This window comes from Mytilus galloprovincialis, chromosome 3 (genome assembly GCF_965363235.1).
Source record: "Mytilus galloprovincialis chromosome 3, xbMytGall1.hap1.1, whole genome shotgun sequence".
Classification (NCBI taxonomy): Eukaryota; Metazoa; Mollusca; class Bivalvia; order Mytilida; family Mytilidae; genus Mytilus; species Mytilus galloprovincialis.
Window position 1 is genome coordinate 100,458,161 of NC_134840.1, and position 24,362 is coordinate 100,482,522.

General features: G+C 32.2%; 1 protein-coding gene across 1 annotated transcript; it reads right to left on the reverse strand.

Moving 5' to 3' along the window:
* Positions 1–983: 983 nt before the first annotated feature.
* Positions 984–24,194, reverse strand: LOC143069529 (signal recognition particle subunit SRP54). The gene is made up of 15 exons (XM_076244209.1): positions 23,834–24,194; positions 16,416–16,507; positions 12,577–12,661; positions 10,886–10,990; positions 10,382–10,506; positions 9,859–10,009; positions 9,531–9,590; positions 9,026–9,114; positions 8,578–8,678; positions 7,649–7,735; positions 6,601–6,674; positions 6,130–6,238; positions 5,463–5,633; positions 4,411–4,506; positions 984–1,858 (listed from the first exon to the last, which is right to left on the reverse strand). Exons 1-15 carry the CDS (start codon positions 23,909–23,911, stop codon positions 1,773–1,775), a joined length of 1,509 nt encoding a protein of 502 aa, XP_076100324.1. The 5' UTR covers positions 23,912–24,194; the 3' UTR covers positions 984–1,772.
* Positions 24,195–24,362: the final 168 nt, after the last annotated feature.

The following is a 24,362-nucleotide window of genomic DNA, read 5'->3' on the forward strand; positions in this document are numbered from 1 at the left end:
TCAACTTTTTATTGTGAACCATATTCAATAAAAGTCGGAATTTCTTACACCAGTGGAAAGTATCTCAACTTTCCACTGGTGTAAGAACAACAGTATTTATGTCTATCTACTTGATTGAACACAAGATGTAATTAAAGAACCTAGAATGCATAATTTGCTGACAGAAAATTAAGAATGAAATTTTCTTTCAGTTTCTCAGAAAAGGCAAATCACAGTTTCCATGCAATTTTGTTTCAGGCTAAAGTGATTTTTCTTACTGAGGGATGCATTTTCACATTCAATTTCCAGTTAATAGAACACACTAACAGTCTTCCACATATATGAAGTTACCATCACGTTATCTTGGAAATAACCTCAAAGTGAGAATATTCTACTGTGTACAGAAATTTAAGATTCAACGCTAATGATCTCCTAATTTACCAGAAACTTATACATTGTATATTCTTACACATAATAGCCATGTATGCAAATCTTCCACATTTTCCACAGAATCAGAAATTTGGTACATTGTATCAAGCTTCATGTGAGCATTTTATGGTTGGTTGTTGTCTCTGACACATTCCCCATTTCCAGTCCCAATTTTATTAAATCTAATCTATTTTCAGATTCATCACTTTATTAACTTCCTGTTAACCATTTCTTACATACATCTCTTATACATAATGACCACGCGTGTAATTTTTGACACATTTTCTCAAGTTCCCCTGAAATAAAATTTGGTATCAGACCATGTGAGCATGCTCTCAACTTTGTTATGCATGTTGGCATACATTGCTCATCTTCCTGTTTATTGATTACTTACTTCCATTTTCCACAGAATCAAATGGGTAATGATTGGTGAGTAAGAGCTATCATTTCAATATGTAAGCTTATCATGCTAATTGGAAAATTTGCCATGAATATGGTTTTATTGTGTTGTTGGGCATCTGCATCATTGATATGTACCCTACATCTTTACGTTTACAAGAAATACAACAAGAGAGTTTTGATGATACTTTCTTTTATAAATATTTTTTTTTAAACAATTAGTATGACAATTTCTATCAACAAGTAGTACAATATAAAAACCATTTAATGTAGCTGTTTACTATTATTTCATGACACAACCAGTCGTTTATGTCTATCTACTCGATTGAACACAAGATGTAATTAAAACAATTACACAATTTTATAACAAAATCAATGACATAGAAAACTATAATGGATATGAATAATAGTTACTATCAGATTTGGGATGTTGATATGGCAGAGTAAGAACTGAATTCCTCCAAAACCAACATTAACTATCTTTCAAGTAATTTTGAATACACATAAATAACCTAAACCAATGTTCAAAATATCCTTCCCACTTCCCCCACCCCTGTTAGCTTTAAAAGAATAGTCCTTACAATGTATATATCATATCTTACAAATGGCTTTAATGTTTATTCTCTAAACATAAACTTATCTTGAAGTGAGAAAAACTGTCCTTTAACAGTTTCAACAATATATACACTTAATTGTGACCCTTTATTATTGAAAAGGATACTTTATATTCTTTTGGATAGACTCACTTTTGTTTATCCTATTGGCTAGTCTTTTTTTTTTCAAACATGATAAAATATTTTTACAAAATGTCTGATCCATATCACATTTAACATGTACAATCATACATTTAAATGCATATATACAAAGTCCAAGTACTTTCTTTATTTTAACGAAGTTCTGTCTCAAATAAATCAGTGTCCAAATGTTCACAAACATGGTGTTTTATTTATAATGTTTTCAGATGATTATTTGCCACCAAACATATTGCCCATTTTTCCTGCTGCCCCTTGCTGGAATTGTTTCATCATGCCCTGTAATCCTTGCATTCCACCTGAAGAAAAAGAAATCAATTAAATTTGAAGTTACCCTAAACCATTTACCCACGCTGATGAGAATATGTGGGTAAAGGCTGTTGCCCTTATCTTACTGTACAAAAAAACAGGTAATGGTGAAGGTTGGTACCTATAAAAAGGTTTAAACCTGATGCACTTGTTTGCACCTATCTTAAGTCAGGAACATGATGTTCAGTGGTTGTCATTTGTTAATGTGGTAGGTTTCATGAGTGTTTCTTGTTTTTTATATAGATTAGACCGGTTTTTTTCCTGTATCTTCCTGGTTTTACACTAGTCATTTTTGAGGCCCTAAATAGCTTTCTGTTCTGTGTGAACCAATGCTCCCTGTTGAAGACCGTACTTTGACCTCTAAAGGTTACTTTTAAAAATTGTGACTTTGATGGAGGGTTGTCTCATTGGCACTCATACCACATCTTCTTAAGGTTTATGTACCCTTCTGTAGCCATTTTTGTACGAACTTTTCAAACTTCAATTGTATCAAAACTACAGATATAATGAATAATACAGATAGGCCATTTTGTACATATTCCAAGGGGAAACTTGATGCAAAGCATTATTTTTTACTGTTCCATTGCATTTAATAGAAAAAGAGGACTTTGTGGCAAATAAATCAAGATTTTTATAGAAAATCCACAGCCTTTATCCTTGTACTCTCATATTTGGCAATTTGATGACTGATAGATATAGGATTATTGCATGCAGTGCTAGTATTGATTTCCTTAAAACAAATTTATAAATGTAGTTATTGGTTAAGACAAGTATAAATATGGCAAAAATCAAGTACACCTTTTAGGGTGCGCTCGACTTTAGTGACTCAGCACGAGGTGTTTTGGAATTTACAGGTTACTTAGAACTTTTTGTAAAAAATAAACACTAGCACATCATAGAAAATCAAGTGAGTAATTTATGTTTCAAATTCTATAACAAAAATCTCTGTATTAAAGGCTGTGGATTTTCTATAAAAATCTTGATTTATTTGCCACAAAGTCCCCTTTTTCTATCAAATGCAATGAAACAGTAAAAAATAATGCTTTGCATCAAGTTTCCCCTTGGAACATGTACTAAATGGCCTATCTCTATTATTTATTATATCTTTAGTTTTGATACAATTGAGGTTTGAAAAATTCGTACAAAAATGGCTACAGAAGGGTACATAAACCTTAAATCTATTAGGTTAATTAAGTCTTTAGGTTCCTTTTATTCATGTAGCTCTTAATGTGTTTATGTCTTATATATCCCTGGCTTTCAAATGTTTGGGTTTGAACATTCCTGATAAATGTAAATCCAGAACAAGAGTGCACACACTGAAATGTCTCGCCTTCTTTACTAATCATTGACATTATGTTGATAGTCCTAAGTATAAAGCTTTATTACAACTGTCACATAAACTTAACATTAACCAAGATAGCTAAACAAAGACCAATGAACCATGAAAATGAGGTCAAGGTCAGATGAACCATGCCAGGCAGACATGTACAGCTAACAAAGCTTCCATACAACAAATATAGTTGACCTATTACTTATAGTTTAAGAAAAATAGACCAAAACACAAAAACTTAACACTGTGCAATGAACCGTGCAATTGAGGTCATGGTCAAATAAACCTGCGGGACTGACATATAGATCATAATATATTTCCATACACCAAATATAGCTGACCTTTGGCATATAAAATTAGATAAAAAGACCAAAACTTAAAAACTTAACTTTGACCACTGAACCATGAAAATGAGGTCAAGGTCAGATGACATCTGCCCGCTAGACATGTACACCTTACAATCATTCCATACAACAAATATAGTAGACCTATTGCATAAAGTATGAGAAAAACAGACCAAAACACAAAAACTTAACTATAACCACTGAACCATGAAAATGAGGTCAAGGTCAGATGACACCTGCCAGTTGGACATGTACACCTTCCAGTCCTTCCATACACCAAATATACCAGTCCTATTGCTTATAGTATCTGAGATATGGACTTGACCACCAAAACTTAACCTTGTTCACTGATCCATGAAATGAGGTCGAGGTCAAGTGAAAACTGTCTGACGGGCATGAGGACCTTGCAAGGTACGCACATACCAAATATAGTTATCCTATTACTTATAATAAGAGAGAATTCAACATTACAAAAATTCTGAACTTTTTTTTCAAGTGGTCACTGAACCATGAAAATGAGGTCAAGGACATTGGACATGTGACTGACGGAAACTTCGTAACATGAGGCATCTGTATACAAAGTATGAAGCATCTAGGTCTTTCACCTTCTAAAATATAAACCTTTTAAGAAGTTAGCTAACGCCGCCGCCGTAGCCGCCGTAGCCGCCGCCGCCGCCGCCGGATCACTATCCCTATGTCGAGCTTTCTGCAACAAAAGTTGCAGGCTCGACAAAAACCTGAAAGTAATAGCCACATGTTGATTCATTCATTTGGCCTACACTGTCTTTTCTTACCAAGCAATGCACAACACATTGTCATTTAAAAACAGGGATCCATCATTTTAGCCCATTATATATCTAATACCTACCCATTTGCTGCAGTACACGGGGATCCATCATTTTAGCCATCTGTTGATTGAGACGAGCCATCTGTGCAGGGTTAACATTCTTGCTCATATCACCACCTGAAAAATAAATTCCATTCTTTCAGTCAGTTTAATTGAGGTCTGGAGCTGGTATGTCAGTTAACTGCTAGTAGTCTGTTGTTATTTATGTATTTTTGTCATTTTGTTTATTTTCTTTGGTTACATCTTCTGACATCAGACTCGGATTTCTCTTGAACTGAATTTTAATGTGCGTATTGTTATGCGTTTGCTTTACTACATTGGTTAGAGGTATAGGGGGAGGGTTGGGATCTCACAAACATGTTTAACCCCGCCGCATTTTTGCGCCTGTCCCAAGTCAGGAGCCTCTGGCCTTTGTTAGTCTTGTATTATTTTAATTTTAGTTTCTTGTGTACAATTTGGAAATTAGTATGGCGTTCATTATCACTGGACTAGTATATATTTGTTTAGGGGCCAGCTGAAGGACGCCTCTGGGTGCGGGAATTTCTCGCTACATTGAAGACCTGTTGGTGACCCTCTGCTGTTGTTTTTTATTTGGTCGGGTTGTTGTCTCTTTGACACATTCCCCATTTCCATTCTCAATTTTATTTATCTATTTACATGAATATTTCATGTGTACATGTTTAATATTTTAAATGTTTTCTTTATCAGTATACCAACAAACTACTGTCCAATCTCCCTGAATGAGAGATGTTTCATAGTACATTTTGTACTACAAAACAGGCAATGACAGTCTAAAACATAATTATACAAAGTTTATTCCTTTCAATTTAAAATTTAAAAAGACAATACTAAGAGAACATTTAATACGATAATTTAAACAACACATAGCTGAGAGAGTGATAGAGCAGATTGTTCTTCCTAAAAAAACAACTCAGTTGACAAAGTTATCTTTGGGCAACAATCTCCTCTATAAACATATGACCTATTTGTTTTATATATATGTATTCATAGAATATATCTACATGAAAAAATCTAAAGTTTACTGTATTGTTTCTCACTGTTTTTTAACTTACCTTTGAATAATCCTTTAATTCCACCCATCTTCTTCACCATCTGAGCAAACTTCTTATATTGAGTAAGTAGCTCATTGACTTCCTTAATAGATACTCCTGCTCCTCGAGCTACTCGGTGGGCTCTACTTGGTTGTCTAGCAAACAGTCTCTCTCCATCTAAACTGTCAAGTTCTGAAGAAAAGAATTTCAACTACAGAGTTTCAAACTGAAATATTTATTTTTCAGAAGCTTATGAATGTTTTGTGCACCAATTTTTTTTTTTAACTATATGGACTGTATAAAATGCTGGATAGTGATCCCTATGTGTCAACCTAGCTCAATAGGTTATAATACACAAACGTCAATCAGAAAGCATCTTAAATAATGGAAACTTTATAATAAATGTTTCAATTCAGCATAAAACTTTAAAATAGCAAATAAATACATAATAAGCAGTCCAATGAAAAAAAAAGAAATATTCCTTTTGCTGAGTTCTTAAAGAAATAGCACTCTCTAAAATTTTACCCCCCCCCCCCCTATTTTTGTTTCTAAAAAGAAATATAGAAACTTTTACTCAGAAATTCAAGTAAATTTTAGTTTGAAATAATAAAAAAATAGCCTTTAATTTGTCTTTTTTTTTGTGCTTTAAACAAGTAAAATTTGGTTTAATAACTAGCTATTTTCTTACCCATATCATTCATACTGTCCATCATTGTCATCAACTTCTTTAGACGAGCCATAGATTCCTGTTCTCCTCCTTTTGTTAAGAAGTCAGAACTAAATCCAGGTATCATTCCCTACAAATCATGTCAGTTATTTAAAAAAAAATCATACAATAGTATACACCAAAAAAACTGACAAATATTGTTATCATTTTGTTAATACTGTTATGTATACAATGTAAGAACTTCTACTAAGAAATTATCACGGCTAATTAAAGTGTTGGTATAAAAACTGAGAATGCAGAGACTTATGAAGACCAAAGAGTAAAATTTTTAAAAAATTGATCAAAGTACAAGGTATAGGGGGGAAAAACCAACAAATTACAACGCTATTACAAAACATTTTCTAAAATCTTCCAAATTTTATTTATTTGAAGTTTTATATTATCAGATGAACAACATATTATAAAATATACATGTTAAAATATAATAATTACCATTATCTGACTGAATGGTCCCATTTTCATAATGTTCTGGAACTGTTCGTACATATCTCTTAATGTAAATTGACCTGGAAAAAAATATTAAAAAATTGGAGTTATCTCCCCTTACTAAAGTTATTACTACTATTTCAATATAAGTAAAAAGTTATGAATTGTACAGGAAAATACAAATATACAATAAACATTTCATTCTATATCTTTTAGTTATAAATCAATGTATCTCTGATATGAGTAAAAACACATATTCTTGTGTAAATAGCTCTTTTTAATATGCAAATATCTTTAAATTTTTATAAGAAATCATCATTCTACAACGGTATATAAAGAGTACATGACTACACTTTAATACATTGTACTTCTCCAATACTTGCTAATTGAGGCTACAAACTGAGACCCAGTGTCTCCAAAAGCCTTGGGAAAAGTCCCCAGACCAAGGGCAGAAAGTGTCCAGCAGTAGTACACTGCATCCTGGCCCCAGTCCTCTTTACCAGCCGTGAGGTCTTTGGACTGAGCTGAGGATGGGTCAGGTGTTAGTCATAGCACAGTCATGCAAGTACTACCTATGGGGTAGGAACTCAATGGGGCTTAGTCAGGGGAAGTGCAACCTTATTTTTAATATCTACATTTTTTACAATTTTTAACAGAAAAATATATATCAATTTAAAAAGACTCTTTTGGTGGAAGTTGATACTTTCAAAACCTTATAAATTTGTGATCTCACAGTAGTTCTAAAGCAGACGACATGTCAAGTTACAAGAAAATATATATAAACAATTGGAATTTTTCTACAGTACTGTAAAATCAGAAATTATTGCAGGGTTTTAATAATTGTGAATGTGTGATTATTGCATTATAAGAACTCTCATTTTGATATCTGATACATATATCTGTATAATTTTGCTATAATCGAAATAATTTATCTTGTATTTTTGTTTATCCTTTAAAAACTGCAATAATAAATGCACCCAATGATATAGTAACAGGATTTTAATCTGTTTTCTCTATTATGAACTAGAAAACCCTCCATTGTTTGTGATCTTACCATGTTTTAACTTTTTCATTAGTTCTTCATTGTCATCAAGTTTCAATTCATTGACTTTGTCTATCAATCCCTCGATATCACCCATACCTAGAAAATGTAATATATTTGTTTTAGTTACTAATCCAACAGGCTGTTTAACATTGGAAATTAACTGACAAGTAAAATGATATAACAATGTTAAAAGGGTGATATGCAATGAATAAACCTATAAAAGGCATTCATTTGAAACAAATTCAGATGATAACTAAGCACTTTCTTTGCTATTTTTCTATCATTATCTATTTAGCTTTATATAAAAATGGTCTAATCTTTGTTTAGTAAGATTTGACACCTTTAAGGAGGTAGACCTAGGTTAAGGGAAATAACTCTGAAAATCATCAGTACGTTTATGTCAACCATTTTTTAAGAATATATTCTAAGCTTCTAGGTTACATAGATTATTTTCAATCTGTTTCAGGTAAATGCTTAAAATACATGGACATACCTGCCAACTGTCACTATTTGCGGGGGATTTCCCCCATGGAGGCTCCCAAATTGAAATTTTGAAAGAGCAATTTTGTCCACAATTTTAAACAAAACAATTAATCTACAATGACATGAGGCTTATAAAAGTATGGAGAAGCCAAGAAACAACATTAAAATGTATTTGAAGGCCCCATTGATGGATTTTTAGGACTATGACAGCCATCTTGCACGCAAAACCCCCATGGGCATTTTGAAAAGTTGGCAGGTATGTATGGATTAACTTGACTTTTACAAACGCTTAACTGATTTAAAGAGTTATCTTCCTGAACCAAGGTCTACCCCCTTAAAAATAGTTTGACCAGTGTGTTTCTTTATTCACATTAGCTACTAAAAGAGTGTATGGTTCAACTTATATTTCATAAACAATCAATTAAAACTTGAAATGTTAAGCACACCCAACTCACCTAACAATTTACTGACAAAAGGCTGAACCTTAAATGGTTCAAAGTCATCAATGTGTTCTCCAGTACCTATAAATATCACAGGACTTTTGGTGGCTGCAACTCTGTAAAAAAATGATAATTAAATTTCATGTCTTCCATAATAAATAAAATATAACACAATTAATAATTTATATTAGAAAGATCGAAATAAAACATCAATAGCAAATGTTCTTTTTTTTTTAAATTTAATATACAGTCAATGTTATTTGATTTCCCAATTAGCACAGGATATTTATGTTTTCTATTCTTATGAGTAATTTGTGGGCAATGAATGGACTGATACCACCCATCTTTGTATAAAATACTGAACAATTATTATTTTAATTCTATATGTTCATTCATTAAATATCAATGAAATTCACAGCCACATCAGACGAACAAAAATAATTAATTTTAACTGTCCACTTACGCACTAAGAGCACCACCTCCTTTAGCATGTCCGTCCAGTTTGGTAATGATCACAGAAGCTACGTCTACTTTCTCTTTAAAGGCTCTGGCCTAAATACAAAAATAAATTAAATGAAAAAATGGATTTTCTAGATGTACGTAAATTTACTTATTCATTGCCGCCATCAATTCAAATTTCAAATTCTAATGCAAACAAGTGGTCATCAGTGCTTTTTAAATATGTTTTTCTGTCATAAATTGAAATCAGGATTCAACTCAATCAAACAATAAGTTTTTCCTATTAGGTGTTAAGATTTCAAAAACATATTCAATGTATAAATATCAAAGCACATTGTACTGTCAATTGTTTTATTTAAATTTACATTTCTCCAATTTCTTCTTGACATTTTTGTGCATTCCATTTTTCTATATCAAATAAGATAATTCTTATCTATAAATCAGATAGTAAATAGTATGCCTTGATCATGTATTCATAGAAACAATAAAACTTATACATAACCAATTACCTGAGATTCACAAGCTTGTCCAATGGTGGCATCCATAACAAATATAACGTTATCAGGATCCTGTAAACAGAAACAAATTGTAGTATATCTAATTTGTTATACAGTTAAGTTATGATCTGAACAAGATTCCATAAAATGAACTTTCTTGATGAATTTCACATTGTCTGTGATGAAAAATGTTATACTTGATGGTAGATAATTGATAGCCTCTGTCAAAATTTAAATCATTTCGGGTCCTTTTATAGCTGACTATTAAAACTATTATCTCACATAATCAAGACTGAAAATAAGTGAAGTATGTAACTTTATTTCTGTATTGAAAACTTACAGTAACATTTGAAACTTGCAACATTTCTTCAAACAATGAATCTTCCTGTTTGTGACGACCACTAGTATCTACGATGATGATTTCAAAGTTTTCGTCTCTGAATTTATCTACTCCTTCCTGTGCTATCACCACTGGGTCAATTTCTGTGTAACTGTAATTACAGAGAGATTATTAAAACTTGTGTTAGTACAAAATGTACTATGATTGTATGAAGTATTTGAAAGTACTCCTGTTTTTTGGGCAGAGCTCACATCTTTCCAAATCAATAGTTTTTTCAGTATAGTGTTTTGTTGGGTTTTTTTTTTGTCTTTTTTTTTTTTTTTTGCCATGATCATGATGATATTATTTTTTTTTAGTAAATACAAAATATGACTTTAAATCGTTAATTTTTATTTTTGTGTATTGTTTGTCTCATTTTATCTATTGACTCTGAACTCAGGTGCACTTCCAATGTTTAATGATTTAAAGACTTATTTTATGGTGTTGTAATACTTTGTTTTTATCATCATTCCATGAAACATACCTTCCATAAAAAGGAATCCTTGCTTTGGTAGCATTTTGTTTCAACTGATCAAAAGCTCCGGCACGAAATGTATCGGCACAAATCAAACATGTCTTCCATCCTTTCTTCTGGTAATAATACGCCAACTGTAATAAATACACAATGCTGTATTGTACAATGGCTAACAGTGCAATTATAAACCTAAAAATGACTGAATGTGTGGTTGATGTCTTTCAAACAAAACAAAAGAAGTTGATTGGTAAGAATATAAAATTGCTATGTGTAAGAAAATTACATATTTAGAAAGTTCTTGCTGAATTGAAGACCAATTAAGCTGTTTTCTGCTCTTTGGTCAGATTGTAGTCTCTTCAACACATTCTCTTTTTCCATTCTCAATTATATTCTGAAATTGATTTGATGGATTTGTTTTCATCAAAGTTTTCGCAAACTTTAAGGGCTTGTGTTTTCTTATTGTGAAAATTTTAATACAGTTGTCTTCCATAGATAAACACAAAAATTACTTACTTTTGAACATGTTGTAGTCTTTCCACTTCCCTGTAAACCTACGAACATGATGACATTACTACGACCTTTGGTTGGTGTCCATTGTTTCACTCCAGGATCGATCAACTGTTAAAATATTATAAGCATTAGATGTAAGTAAAATCATGTTTGCAGAGCTCCAGATAAGCTGCATATTTGCGTGATCACGCAATATAAATAATAAAAAACCCAATGCAATTGCCCATTGCAGGGTTCAATAACCCAATTAATTCAAAGGAAAATCCAATTATATGCCAAAATAATGAGTTCTCAACCCTTTTATTGGCTAATGTTTGCGTTATTTACCCTTTTCTGTTTACAGTTGTCGCGTAAATCTATTTTTATAATATTTATAATTTGAAATTTTCTTTTGTTCTAAAAATAGAACCCTGCATCAAGTAGCTGAAATGGGTCCCTATTGGATTTTTCCATTGCTCAATAGGTACATGTGTTTTTGAAAACATTTCGATCTTCTCTGCAATTAGCGTGTGTCATGTAGTCGTATTTTTTTTGCATTGCTCAGGATTTATCATAACATACATTGAATTAAAGTGAAAATGAATATTTTATAGATGCATATTTTCTACTTCTTTTAAAAAACTGAGGGAAAGTTATGATGATAACAAGATTCAGTCAGTGTTTTTATGAAGGGTCCATCGAAAGCATGGGCGTGTGTGCGTACCTTAACGAGAACATTGCTAATACGCACTGGGTTTTGTCAAAAATAAAAATCATTTGGAAAAAGTAAAAGGCCAAATCAATTATGACATGATAAAGCATCAGAAACCAAAAGTTCTGATAAAAGACAACTGAACCAGATTTATGAAAATTGAATAAAACAAAATCATTCAAGTATAATTAGAGTTTATGTACTATTTTCTTTTCATTTTAAGTTTAATTAATTATGAATACACAGGCACTGGTCTCAGAATTTATTATATAAAGGTATAAAACGAGTGTCTGTGAATACAGAAAGAAACATACAAGATCGAAAAAAATCTGGGGTTGATATTTCCTAAATATTCAATATTGTGTTGATGAAAAAACCCAATACATTCAGGAGCTTGGTAGTGAAAAACCCAATTTGATATTAACATGAGGGGTGAATTGGAATTGATAATGTAATTAAAAAACTTTATCACCCAATTATATAAGAAAATGGTGGTTAAAAAAACCCAATTTGTGAACTCTTATCTGGAGCTCTGTGTTTGAGATTACACAACAACATAAACAATTAGTCATAAACAAAATGATAAACTTCACATCATCAAATAAATAAAACATAGAAATTTTACAAGACAATGAATATTCAATCGATTACTGATTACACCGTTGGGTTAATTTGAACACAAAACGTATATACATCTGTATATTTTTCTCTGATTTGGGGATCTAATCCACTCGTTATAAGCTAAATCGCTTTGACATGAGCTTGTATACATTATAACTTAGGGGCCAGCTGAAGCCCACCTGCAGGTGTGGGATTTTCTCACTGTGTTGAAGACCAATTTGCTTGGTCTGTTTTCTGCTGTTTGTTCAGAATTGTGGTCTCTTTGACCAATTCCCTGTTTCCGTTCTCAATTTTACTTTCCTAAAATCTGACCTTAACATTATACATGTATCCCACACAAAACTTACCTTGACATTATACATGTATCCCATACAAATCCTACCTTGACAAGTTCCTTATACACAGCAGACTGGATCATTCTTCTTTTGTTTAACCCTCCTGCCATTTCATCAAAATCAATAACAGATCTGAAATATAACATTCCATCAAATCATTTATTTGTTTAACTAACATATATATAGAGCAATAGTTGAGTAAACTGGTTAACATCTTGTTTTTGAAAAACTTCTGCTAGAGAAAAGATATCAAAATAAAACTTTGTAATGAATTGTACGTATACAGACATGACTGATGATTCAATTTTTTTTTTAATTCTTATATGTCATGTACGTCATTACCAAGGATCCGGAAATTTTTTCACCTAAATTTGGTCATTTTTAGAAAACTAAAAAGTTGGTACCCTTTTTCAAAAAAAGATTGTCAAAATCACATTACTGAGTATGCTCATACTTGTAGCCTCAAGGGACTTGTTTTACTGTTGCTTGCATCACATTTACTTCATGAATTTCCCTACCATTTTCCGAAAATCGTTCAAGAGCAATATGGGAAGGCAACAGTTTAAAAATGAAATGATTTTAATGCCTTTAAACAATAAATTTCTCAAGACAAGGCTTACGTTTCTTTCGATTTTGGACACAAAATTGAAACCGGATGTTTTGCGAAATTCTAAAACGAGCAATTCCGGACTCATTTCTGGGTTTAGTCTTGTTTATCAAATTCACAGGAAATCATCGGCTTTTTAATTTTGTTTACCTTTATAGTGTTTTATAGCGAACCCTATGATAGTTTTCCATAGATTCACCTGCAAGTTACCTGTCGATTTAAACTTTTGGCAGTTCTATTGTCCCATCTAACAAATACAACAGGTATTGTTCTCTGTGTAGTTTATTCACTGGGACCTTTAAATTTCTTCTAGGAGAAATATATCACTCATTGATTAATTTACCTGAACAAAAAATTATCTGTTTTTTTATTGAAATACTTCTATAAACTCACATAAACTGTATGCAATATTGTATTTATTCAATATATCATTAATATATTTTCAATCTGTTCAATATAAAATCTGATTTAATAATAAAAAGTTTATTTTAGACACATTTTTTAGTATTTTCCAATGAATTTGAATGTTTTTTTTGTTGTTAATTTATAGACTATGTTTATGAAGACCTTAATTTAAAAATAATAATATTCAAATTTTTATTTATCAAACACACAAAAATATTTATTGAATATTTGATCAGAAATCAACTTTTAATTTTTAAATCAATTATTAATTTTGAACACATTCAAAACAAGTTTTTGGTTTTGAATAAATACAACACCACATGCAGTTTTGTGAGTCCTTTCTTAGTATTGGTATAAGTATTTTTTCATCATTGACAGTTCAATTTTTTGTTCAGGTAAATTAATCAATGAGTGATATATTTCTCCTAGAAGAAATTTAAAGGGGTTCATTCAACCTATGCCAACATTTTGAAATTTAGGTATAAAATTGTATGAAAATATGTTGGCATAGGTTGAATAATTTGTAATAGATTAAGTGTTATAAAAACATAAATTAATTAGGGGCTAATCAATTTACAACCAGTTTAAACTTACCGTTAAGTGTACTCAATATAAAAAATATACAAAAAAAAAAGTACAAGTGAAAATGTAGGTATAATTGTGTGTGTTGAGGATCTCTATTTCATATAGGAATTAGTTTAAAATTAATATAATGAAATAATGAGGGAAAAAAAGAATTTTATGGATTTTTATCTAAAGTTGGTCACAAAGTAAGGACTTTTTTTAGTAATTTTTCAAATTATCTTATTAATATCTAAATTATCAATTAGGATAATGAAGTTCCAAATAAGAGACACAAAATGTAACTGTAAATCACACAACACAATATAATAAACAAAAACAAACACAGAGTACTTTAATGTTTAAACTAAAAAAATAAGTAAATTAAGGGTGTACTGTCCAACTGGAAAGTCGCTGCCTTTAAATGAACCAAAAAATCATTCTAATAGTATTTAATATTTATTTTAAATTTTATATTGCAAAATTGATTTGATTATAAAAAAAATCTGTTGAAGTATCATGGTATATTTGTATATTTTATTGCTTGTTGAAGTATTTTACATATTAAATACAACAAAATAATTAACAAAAATTATCATAAAAAGAAGTAGGTCCGGTAAGGGCCGATTTTGGCCTCAAATAATGAAGACAGTTGTTATGGAATTTTAATTTCTTCATAATAAATTTTGTATTAGTTCATGTAGTTATGAGCTTGTGATCAATAGCAAGGTGTGTATTAAAAACACAGGTAATGAAATCAGCGATCATTAGCCAATACTTCCCCAAGGCATTAATATAGTTATTAGGAGGGACCTCAGAATTATAACTTTATACTGGAGTGACAGTTTTATTACAAGAAAGGGATAACAAAACAAAAGCAAGTTCAAAATGGCGATTTTGAAACTGGATCTCAACAAAATGGCAGCAATCCTTTTGCGCCAATTACTGTTTTTCAGGGGTATCATTTGCGCCAATTTTTTTCCTTCCAAATGTATCATTTGCGCCAATAATCGGAACTCATTTGCGCCAATTTACCTGTACACATATATATCATGAATGTTAATGCATTTTTTTGGCTTAAAAAGTATTATATGATCAGAGATATTTCACCAGGAAGCTGAGCATCTGAAGAGAAAAGACTTGAAATACAGTAGACAGTCCATGTACAGAGAGAGAATAAATCTTATTGCTTTGCTGAATATTTAATACAAGATATGCCATAAGAGAAGAAAATATAAGCTTTTGCTGATAATGTTTTAACCACATACCGGTACGTTGATGACACAGTGCTTTGCTCCCACCCACCAACCGTATGGGCTGAAACTCATCTACCGCAAGGCGTACTAGTAATGGAGCAGAAACATTCCACAGGGAATTATTATGAACTGTTTTATGCATTTCATTCTGCAATGTTTGTCTTTTTGGACAATAAAGTGAAGTTAAAAGCTACTACATACATTGAATTAGGAAAGTACCCATGCAGCAGCAGTAAGAAGAAAGTATGTTTCAGAAAAGGAAACATTTGCCGTGTAAACTGCGCTTCCAAGGTGGAGGGAAGTCATTTTTCTTCTAGTTGGCGCAATCGTATGTTTTATTTTTGGCGCAAATGATACCATGTAATTTTAAAACAGGTGGCGCAAACGTAGCATTGGTGAAAAAAGTTGTGGCGCAAAAGGACGCATTATTGTGGCAAACGGATCTCTCCCAACAAAATGACCGAAATTATTTCTGTTAAAAAATAAAATTTGTCCTAAATCCCAATTCCACGTTTAGGTCAAGACTGGCTAATATTACCGTATCCGGACCCTTGGTCATTACATGTATGAAAGGTAAAATAACTGTGTATTTGACTGTAAGATGGTTGAAGAGTTGTTTTAGAACTATAGTAAATGAATAGCTTTGCCGTCATACATGTCATGCATGGGTCTGCAATAGTCATGATAGTATATATTCTAAATACTGAAAAAAAAGTCTAAAGAAATCAACCGTTATAACCCTGATCACATTTCCCCTTTGTTGCATTAGTACATGTATTTGTATTAGATTAATCCATGCTTGTTTATCATGTGATGCTACAAATGTATTGAGACTTAAATTTTGGTCTTAAAATGTCAACATAATATAAATATAAAAAAGAAGATGTGGTATGATTGCCAATGAGACAACTATCCACAAAAGACCAAAATGACACAGACATTAAGAATGGATCCTTGACATGGAAATTGAACATGAATCCTTAACATGCTTAAAGAGGAAAATGTAGTCAACCTACTACTGGCACAATGGTCATTTCAAAGTTTAATATCTACATACCTGACATTTTCTCTCAACCGTTTGACTAAGAATATGTTGACATCAGCCTCCAATAGAGCTGCACATATCTCCTTAAGCATGCCATTTAAGACCTGAAAACACATGAATGAAAAAAAAGTTGTACCTGGCTTTTATGAAATTATAACCAATATTCATGATATTTTTTAAATAACTTTAATTTTTCAGTACCATAACTCAAGTATTTCACTTTAGGTTTTTATACATCTACATGTATATATACATGTACCTTGCCTCAAGTGCTGGACATCATGGGTTCATTAGTTGTAATCTCCTCCGACAAAGTCAAAGTCAAAGTAAACATCATGTAAAGACTTGAAAATTGGTATTTGCTACTTCTATGCTAAGCACACATATACTAAGCACAAAGCTTATGACTGGTCAGGCTAGAGTCAAAATAATGTGTCTGGGTAGAATGATATGTCTTACCTTTGAAAACTATGTCTATAGCAGTGATTTTGCTAGTGATCATCATTTTTGTAATTTATGAAACGGTTTTCAAAAAGACGAAAGTATTTCAAATCAATTTTGTCATTTAAACTTTGAAAGTGTAAAAAGATTTTCGCATTAAAAACCGAAAGTAATAAAAGTGATCTATTCTTGATTTGCTTATAACATAGTCGGATCCAGGGGGCTGGGGGCCCGGGCCCTCCTTTTGTGGGAAAAATTTGGTTAATTATATAGGGTATCACTGAAGCATGACTGAGGCGGCCCTCCTTTAGGTCAGTCAGCAGGCCCCGCCCCCCCTTATAAAAAGTTCTGGATCCGCCACTGTCCAACCTCCTTACAGTCATTATAATTGTTCCAAAAAAGATTTTATAAAATTGAGAAAGGAAATGGTGAATATGTCAAAGCGACAACCACCCGACCATAGAGCAAACAACAGACGAAGGCAACCAATGGGTCTTCAATGTAGCGAGAATTCCCGCACCCGTAGGTGTCCTTCAGCTGGCCCCTAAAATATGCATAATAGTACAGTGATAATGGACGTCATACTAAACTCCGAATTATACACAAGAAACTAAAATTTAAAATCATACAAGACTAACAAAGGCCAGAGGCTCCTGACTTGGGACAGGCGCAAAATTGCGGCGGGGTTAAACATGTTTATGAGATCTCAACCCTCCCCCTATACCTCTAGCCAATGTAGAAAAGTAAAAGAATAACAATACGCACATTAAAATTCAGTTCAAGAGAAGTCCGAGTCTGATGTCAAAAGATGTAACAAAAGAAAATAAATAAAATGACAATAATACATAAATAACAACAGACTACTAGCATGACTAGCAGTTAACTGACATGCCAGCTCCAGACCTCAATTAAACTGATTGAAAGATTATGTCTTCATCATATGAATATCAGGTACAATCCCTCCCGTTAGGGGTTTAGTATCATACTATCATAAAATATATGAGAAGAACATAACCCGTGTCATGCCAACAACTGTTTTTTTAGAAATAAATGTGTTTAGTTCCGATGCAAAGACCCTATCAGTGAATCAATGTTAAAGCCAAAATATGCAATCTTTAATGACCTGACAACAGTATCGTAACTATATCCCCTTTTAATAAGTCTATTTAAAGGTTTTGTTAGTTTCTGAGGAGAATACTGACATTTTTGTGCTTTATAAAGAATATTTCCATAAAATTTTGGATGTGAAATACCTGAACGTATAAGATGTCTGCATGTTGAGTTATATTTACGAATTATTTCCTTATACCGGTGATAAAATTTAGTAAATGTTTTGACCAGTTTGTGATATCGAAAACCCTGGTGTAATAATTTTTCAGTAATACATAAATTTCTCTCGCTAAAATCTAATACATTGTTACATACACGAGCGAATCGTACAAGTTGAGATATATAAACACCATAAGATGGTGACAAGGGAACGTCACCATCTAAAAATGGATAATTAACAATAGGAAATGAAAAATCATCTCTTTTATCATAAATTTTTGTATTAAGCTTCCCGTTTATGATATAGATATCAAGATCGAGGAAAGGGCAGTGGTCATTGTTATCATTAGCTTTATTTAAAGTAAGTTCTACAGGATAAATTTCTTTAGTATACATACTGAAGTCGTCATTATTTAGAGCCAATATATCATCCAAATATCTAAAAGTATTGTTAAATTTTATACAATTCCAGCTTAATAGAAATGTTTCCAAAATATCGGTTTAGCATTTAAAAAAATAAATGATTATGCAGTGTTGCAAGTTAATTTCTGCTGTGATTCCTTGTTTAAAAAATAAGAAATCCAACTTTTGTTGATCAGGAATGTCCCCTGGAACAAACTAAAGGCTAACTGAGAACTAAATTTCCAGATCCCATGTAAGAATATATTATAATAAAGGCCAAACTAGTCAAATAAAAAATAACTGCCAAGCATGCCTATATAAGTCCTTTCAAGTTTGGCAAAGTCAAAGATGTAGTTAGTAATATACATCCTTGGTCCCTTGATGTTACACAAAATAAGGTTGATTTAAATAGCGTGCAAAAGTGACTCAAGCCCTCAAAGTCCTAGATTAAACCATGATGTATAGCACATTTAAAAAGTTGGGTTCAGCCAATCAGTCTAGCTACCCATTGCCTATTGATGTATTTCTTCCATGAAATGGCACCCCATTGATTTAATTGACATTAAAACAAAAGTAAACCATACCATCAGCATATCTGTGTATCCCTTTTTATAGGAAGAGACGCCCTCCTTATGGTATACATGGAAGAACAACAATGTATAATTAAAATACATTTTGCCATTTGTTTACCTTTCTTTCTGAAAACAATTATATTTTCTTCTCTTTGTAATAAGAAAATCCATTACAGAAACATCTTTACAAAGTATGGCCGAAACAACTGTAGCCGAACTAGCAGTATAACTGGAACAATTGCATTGATCATGAGGATATCCTCATACCTTTATACCTTTATACCTTTATCTTCGGGTCGTTACATAAGCCAAAGGCTTCTACTGACCCCTCATCTTGGATTGTCGTATATGATTTCTCATCTCATTATAATATATTTATATATAATATATTAAACTTATCAAAAAATACTTATTTAGGTGTGCGCAGTTGAAACACTTAACACGAACATATGAATTTATATAGGTTCCAATTTTCGCCATTTAATGCAGACTTAAAATTATTCAGAGTCTTTGCCGTCACCGTTAAATCTGACAGGTTATTCCACTGATCCACTACTCTAATTGAAAAAGTATTTAGTCTATGTGTTGTCTTACACTGTTTTTTTAAAAAGTTTTAATGAGTGACCTCTAGTATTATTAGATGGTGCTAAAGTAAATAGGCTCATCCAGTCGATGTCATCTATACCATGCAACGCTTTGTAGACTTGTATCATATCATTCCTATCCCTACGATATTCCAAGGTTGGCAAACCCAATGAACGTAACCTGTCTTCATAATTAAGATGACAAATATTTTTTATCAGCTTTGTGGCCCTTCTTTGTACAGATTCCAATTTGCGGATGTCTTTTTTAAGATACGGTGACCAGACACATGTCGCATATTCAAGCAGTGGACGCACTATTGATTTATAAATAGTAAGAAACATATCTTGATCCATGTAATCAAAAGAATGATTAATAAGAGACAGCACTCTTTGGGCTTTGTTATAAATATCACTTATATGTTTTTCAAATTTCAAATTAGACTCGAAAGTTACTCCCAGATCCTTTTCTTCGTTCACTGTAGATAATGCAATAAAATTTCCGGATTCATCCAACATGGTATAACGATATTGCAGGTCATTGTCAGGATTAATATGCAATACTTTACATTTAGCAGCATTAAATTTTAATTTCCACATATCTGACCATTCACATAATCTGTCCAAATTTTCCTGTAACTTACATCGCTCATAATCTGACGAGACTTTAGAATAAACTTTACAATCATCAGCAAAAACTTTTACTATACCCTCTACTACATCAGGAAGATCATTTATAAATATTAAGAAAAGAACTGGTCCTAAAACACTTCCCTGAGGTACACCGCTCACCACGTCTGACCATGTTGATGTTGTATTATTTATACGAACACATTGCTTACGCCCAGATAGAAAACTTTTTATCCAATTCAAAATGCAGCCCTTTATTCCAAGTTTTTCAAGTTTCAAAAATAAACGCTGATGTGGCACGGTATGAAACGCCTTGGAAAAATCAAGGAAAATGGAGTCCAGTGGAAAACCACTATCAATTAATTCTAACCACTCATCCAGAACTTCTAGGAGTTGAGTAACACATGATCTACCGGGACGGAAGCCATATTGACTACTAGTGAAAAGATTGTTCGTGAGAATGAACTTCATAATATTGTCTCTAATAATGGATTCACATATCTTACATACCACTGATGTTAAGCTTACAGGTCTATAATTACCAGGTTTCAGTTTTTTCCCTTTCTTAAATATCGGTGATACTATGGCATTTTTCCAATCGTCTGGAACTTGACCCTCTATGATAGACTTGTTAAAGATTAGAAACAATGGATAACAAATTGCATTTCTAACTTCATATAAAACTTTCGGATGAAGACCATCAGGTCCTGCAGATTTATCTGTCTTTAATTTATTAAGTTTCTTTAACACATCTTCCTGGCAAATATTAATATCATTTAAAAAATTGTTCGACACTGAATTAGTATCATAATCTTTCAAGTCCTCTGTTTGAGTAAAAACACTAGTAAAAAACTGATTTAAAACTTCAACTTTGTCAGCAGTCCTGGATGCTAAAGTACCATCCGGTTTCTCAAGCGTGCCTATTCCTGATCTAGTCTTGAGTTTACTGTTAACATAATTCCAAAACGACTTAACGTTAGACTTTGATTCTAAGGCCACTTTTTGTTCAAAACTAAGTTTAGCATTTTTAACAGCATTTGTACATTCATTGCGATCCTTCACATATTTAACATATGACAAATTATTTCTTGAATATTTATATTTTTTCCATGATTTACGTTTCTTGACAATTGCAGACTTAGTAGCTCTATCCATCCACAAAGGTGGGCTTATAAATTTACGGTCAGTTTTTTTCTTCGGAATAAATCTATCAATGTTATCGGACATAACAGAAGAGAAACATTTCCACATTTCATTAATGCTTTTATTATTTAGCAGAACATCCCAGTCAATGTTGTTTAGAGTCTCATTAAAAAGCTCATAGTTACCTCTAAAATATGAAAAACGATCGCCAGAAGTATTCTCATTATTCAAATAGCAACAAAAATCGAAAGTTATCATGCAATGGTCTCTCTTCCCAACTGGCGAATCCATTTGTATAGAGTCTTTGGCTATCATATTTTCTTCATTCGTAAAAACCAGGTCAAGTAAATTGGCATTTTGACCAGTACGAAAACGTGTCGGTGTACATATATGTTGAAAAAGGAAATTGTTTTGCATACACTCATAAAATTTAAAAGGATCTGTGTTAATACCACTTGATACTTCATTATCAACCCACTTGATTTCAGGGTAGTTAAAGTCTCCCATAATTAAATAATGGCTGTACTTTAGATTACGAGCATGACATATTAAATCATTCAATTTCTTATTATTACATGATACAGACGATGGACTCCTATAAATACAGCCCAATAACAGTTTATCAGTTCCTTCTAATTTAACTTCACACCACACTGATTCATTAAAACCAGATTCTGATAAAATGTCTACTTTAAAAGCGGTCAAAGACTTGTGAATATAAATAACTACACCTCTATCCCCCACTTTGTCCGGTAAGTACTTTTCGTAATCAGCTAGATTTAGCATGGATGCTATAGATTTATCCATAGAGTTCTTAGGATATATTTCACATAAACCTATTATATGTGGCTTTTCAATCGATAAATGTGCCTCAAACTCTGAACGCTTATTTGACAGAGTGTCAACATTAGAAAACAAAACTCTCAACGACTTCATATTATCTTTCGAAGTAAATTTCTTATCCTCCTTCACAGATTGGGTATCGGAAGCACCCTGGGAAATATTTAACTCATTTGTATTGTCAGTAACTGTAACTGTAACATAACTATTAACTGGAACAAAATTATCAACACTAACTGTTAACATATTTACATTAGAAGTATCTGAATGATCTTTGTTATCATTATGTATCGGGGGCCCATGGAGGAATCCCCGATTTTGGCAATTCAACTATCTTTTCTCTACGAATGGCCCAACTCCTATGTGGAAAATCCTTTTTCATTTGACCCAATTCAATACGTAGAGCATTATTAATTTCTCTCTGTTTTTTTGTGAGGTCTCTGCCTATGCCAATTTTCTTGTGAGCACCTATCTTGGTATCTTTCAACTTGTAAGCATTACGGAATAGATTGTTCCTAGAGGTATTATCCTTAACGACTAACCTAGTAAGTCTGAATTTCCCAGAGCCTTTCTTAGGCTTTGCACCTAAACGTGTAATCTCGTCAATAGCAATATTGTCAATCCCTAAAGAGTCACTACAAAGCCCCTGAATAAATTCAGTATCTTTCATTTTAGAATCCCCCTCCTCAGTTTCAGGAATACCAAATATAATAACATTTGCTTCTCTTTTCTCTTCCTCTAACTTATCATCAATAATCTGACTTATTTGTTGTGACACCATCTTGGGTAAGTTTTCATTAAGTTGGGATAAATTTTTATCCACTGAATTGATTCTTTCATTACAATGTTTCAGACTATTTGCAAGACCAACAACTTCTGTTTCTATCTTATCTTGTCTTGTGTGCATTAAAGTCAACATCTTACAAATTTTCTGGGAGGCCCCTTTGCAACCCTTGCAAACCCACTGGATACTATCATCTGATTTTTGTAAGAAGTCATAATCTGCGACAGGAACCCGTTCACACTTGATGTGGAACCATTTATCACAAATAGAACATGATAAGGCTCTGTCATTAGATACCACATCCTTATTACAGTTGTTACAAATATCTTTCACTTTGGGCGCCATATTGGATGCTGAGCTTACCACGTGGAGATTAATAAAAAGGCCACAACTCAATCAAAAATTAATGTAATCGTTGGAAAATTGTTTCTAAAACGTGTATGTAGATGTAAGGTCACTCATGGCTGTGTATTATCTCAGAAAAATGCGAAAAACAGGGAAACTTTCACAAATTATAAGTCTCTATCTCGGAGCTTCAAAAAAAAGCAGCCATCTTCTAGCGCATGCGCACACCTTTCATCTTTAAAACTTCTACCAAATACTTTTTATTGGTATTCTACATATAGCCTCTTATCATTAGGACCATCACCATATGTAATGGAGAAATTTAAACACACTGTATCGGCACAGATTTAAATTTTAGTATTTATTTACACTGTTCCAGTATGGACGAGATGGGACTTACCCCCAGAAAGTTATAAACCTTACCTCTTCATTTATTATTGTAGCATTGCTGAGAGATTTCAGCGCTGAGGTAATTTTCCTCCCTAAATCTGCAAGAACCATGACTGTTTCTTTAACTTTTTTGAAATTTTAAACTGGTATTTTCTCTGATGCAAGACTTTATGGCACAATATGGAAAGTTTCCAGATATATTTCTGCCCAAAAATAAATGCACTTTCGTAATATTTGAAAAAAGGCTTTTTTGTAACTTTAATCTTTATATTTGTGCTTCTTTATTTTCATCTAAAAACCAATGAATGGTTCATTTGTGTCATTTTGTCCAGTTTTCGTTCTCTCAATCTCAATTTTGACACGTTTAGCAGCAGTTACTTCCCCTTATAGACCGGTGTCCAATGATTTTTTTCTTGATAAAATTAATCACTTATAATAATAAGTTTCTTATAGATTTTATGAGTTTCTTATGAAATGAAAATAATAGAGAGAAAAATAAAAATCATCAATCATAATAATTCAGATAACTTCAATAATTTAAACTTTGAAAATGAGACGGAAT

Excerpts from the sequence above, each read along its gene's own strand:
- LOC143069529 (XM_076244209.1), bottom strand. The coding sequence starts at position 23,911 with ATGGTTCTTGCAGATTTAGGGAGGAAAATTACCTCAGCGCTGAAATCT. Across the intron at positions 10,507-10,885 it reads AGACTACAACATGTTCAAAA|TTGGCGTATTATTACCAGAA; the intron begins GTAAGTAATTTT and ends TATTTATTACAG. Across the intron at positions 7,736-8,577 it reads TTTTGTCAGTAAATTGTTAG|GTATGGGTGATATCGAGGGA; the intron begins GTGAGTTGGGTG and ends TACATTTTCTAG.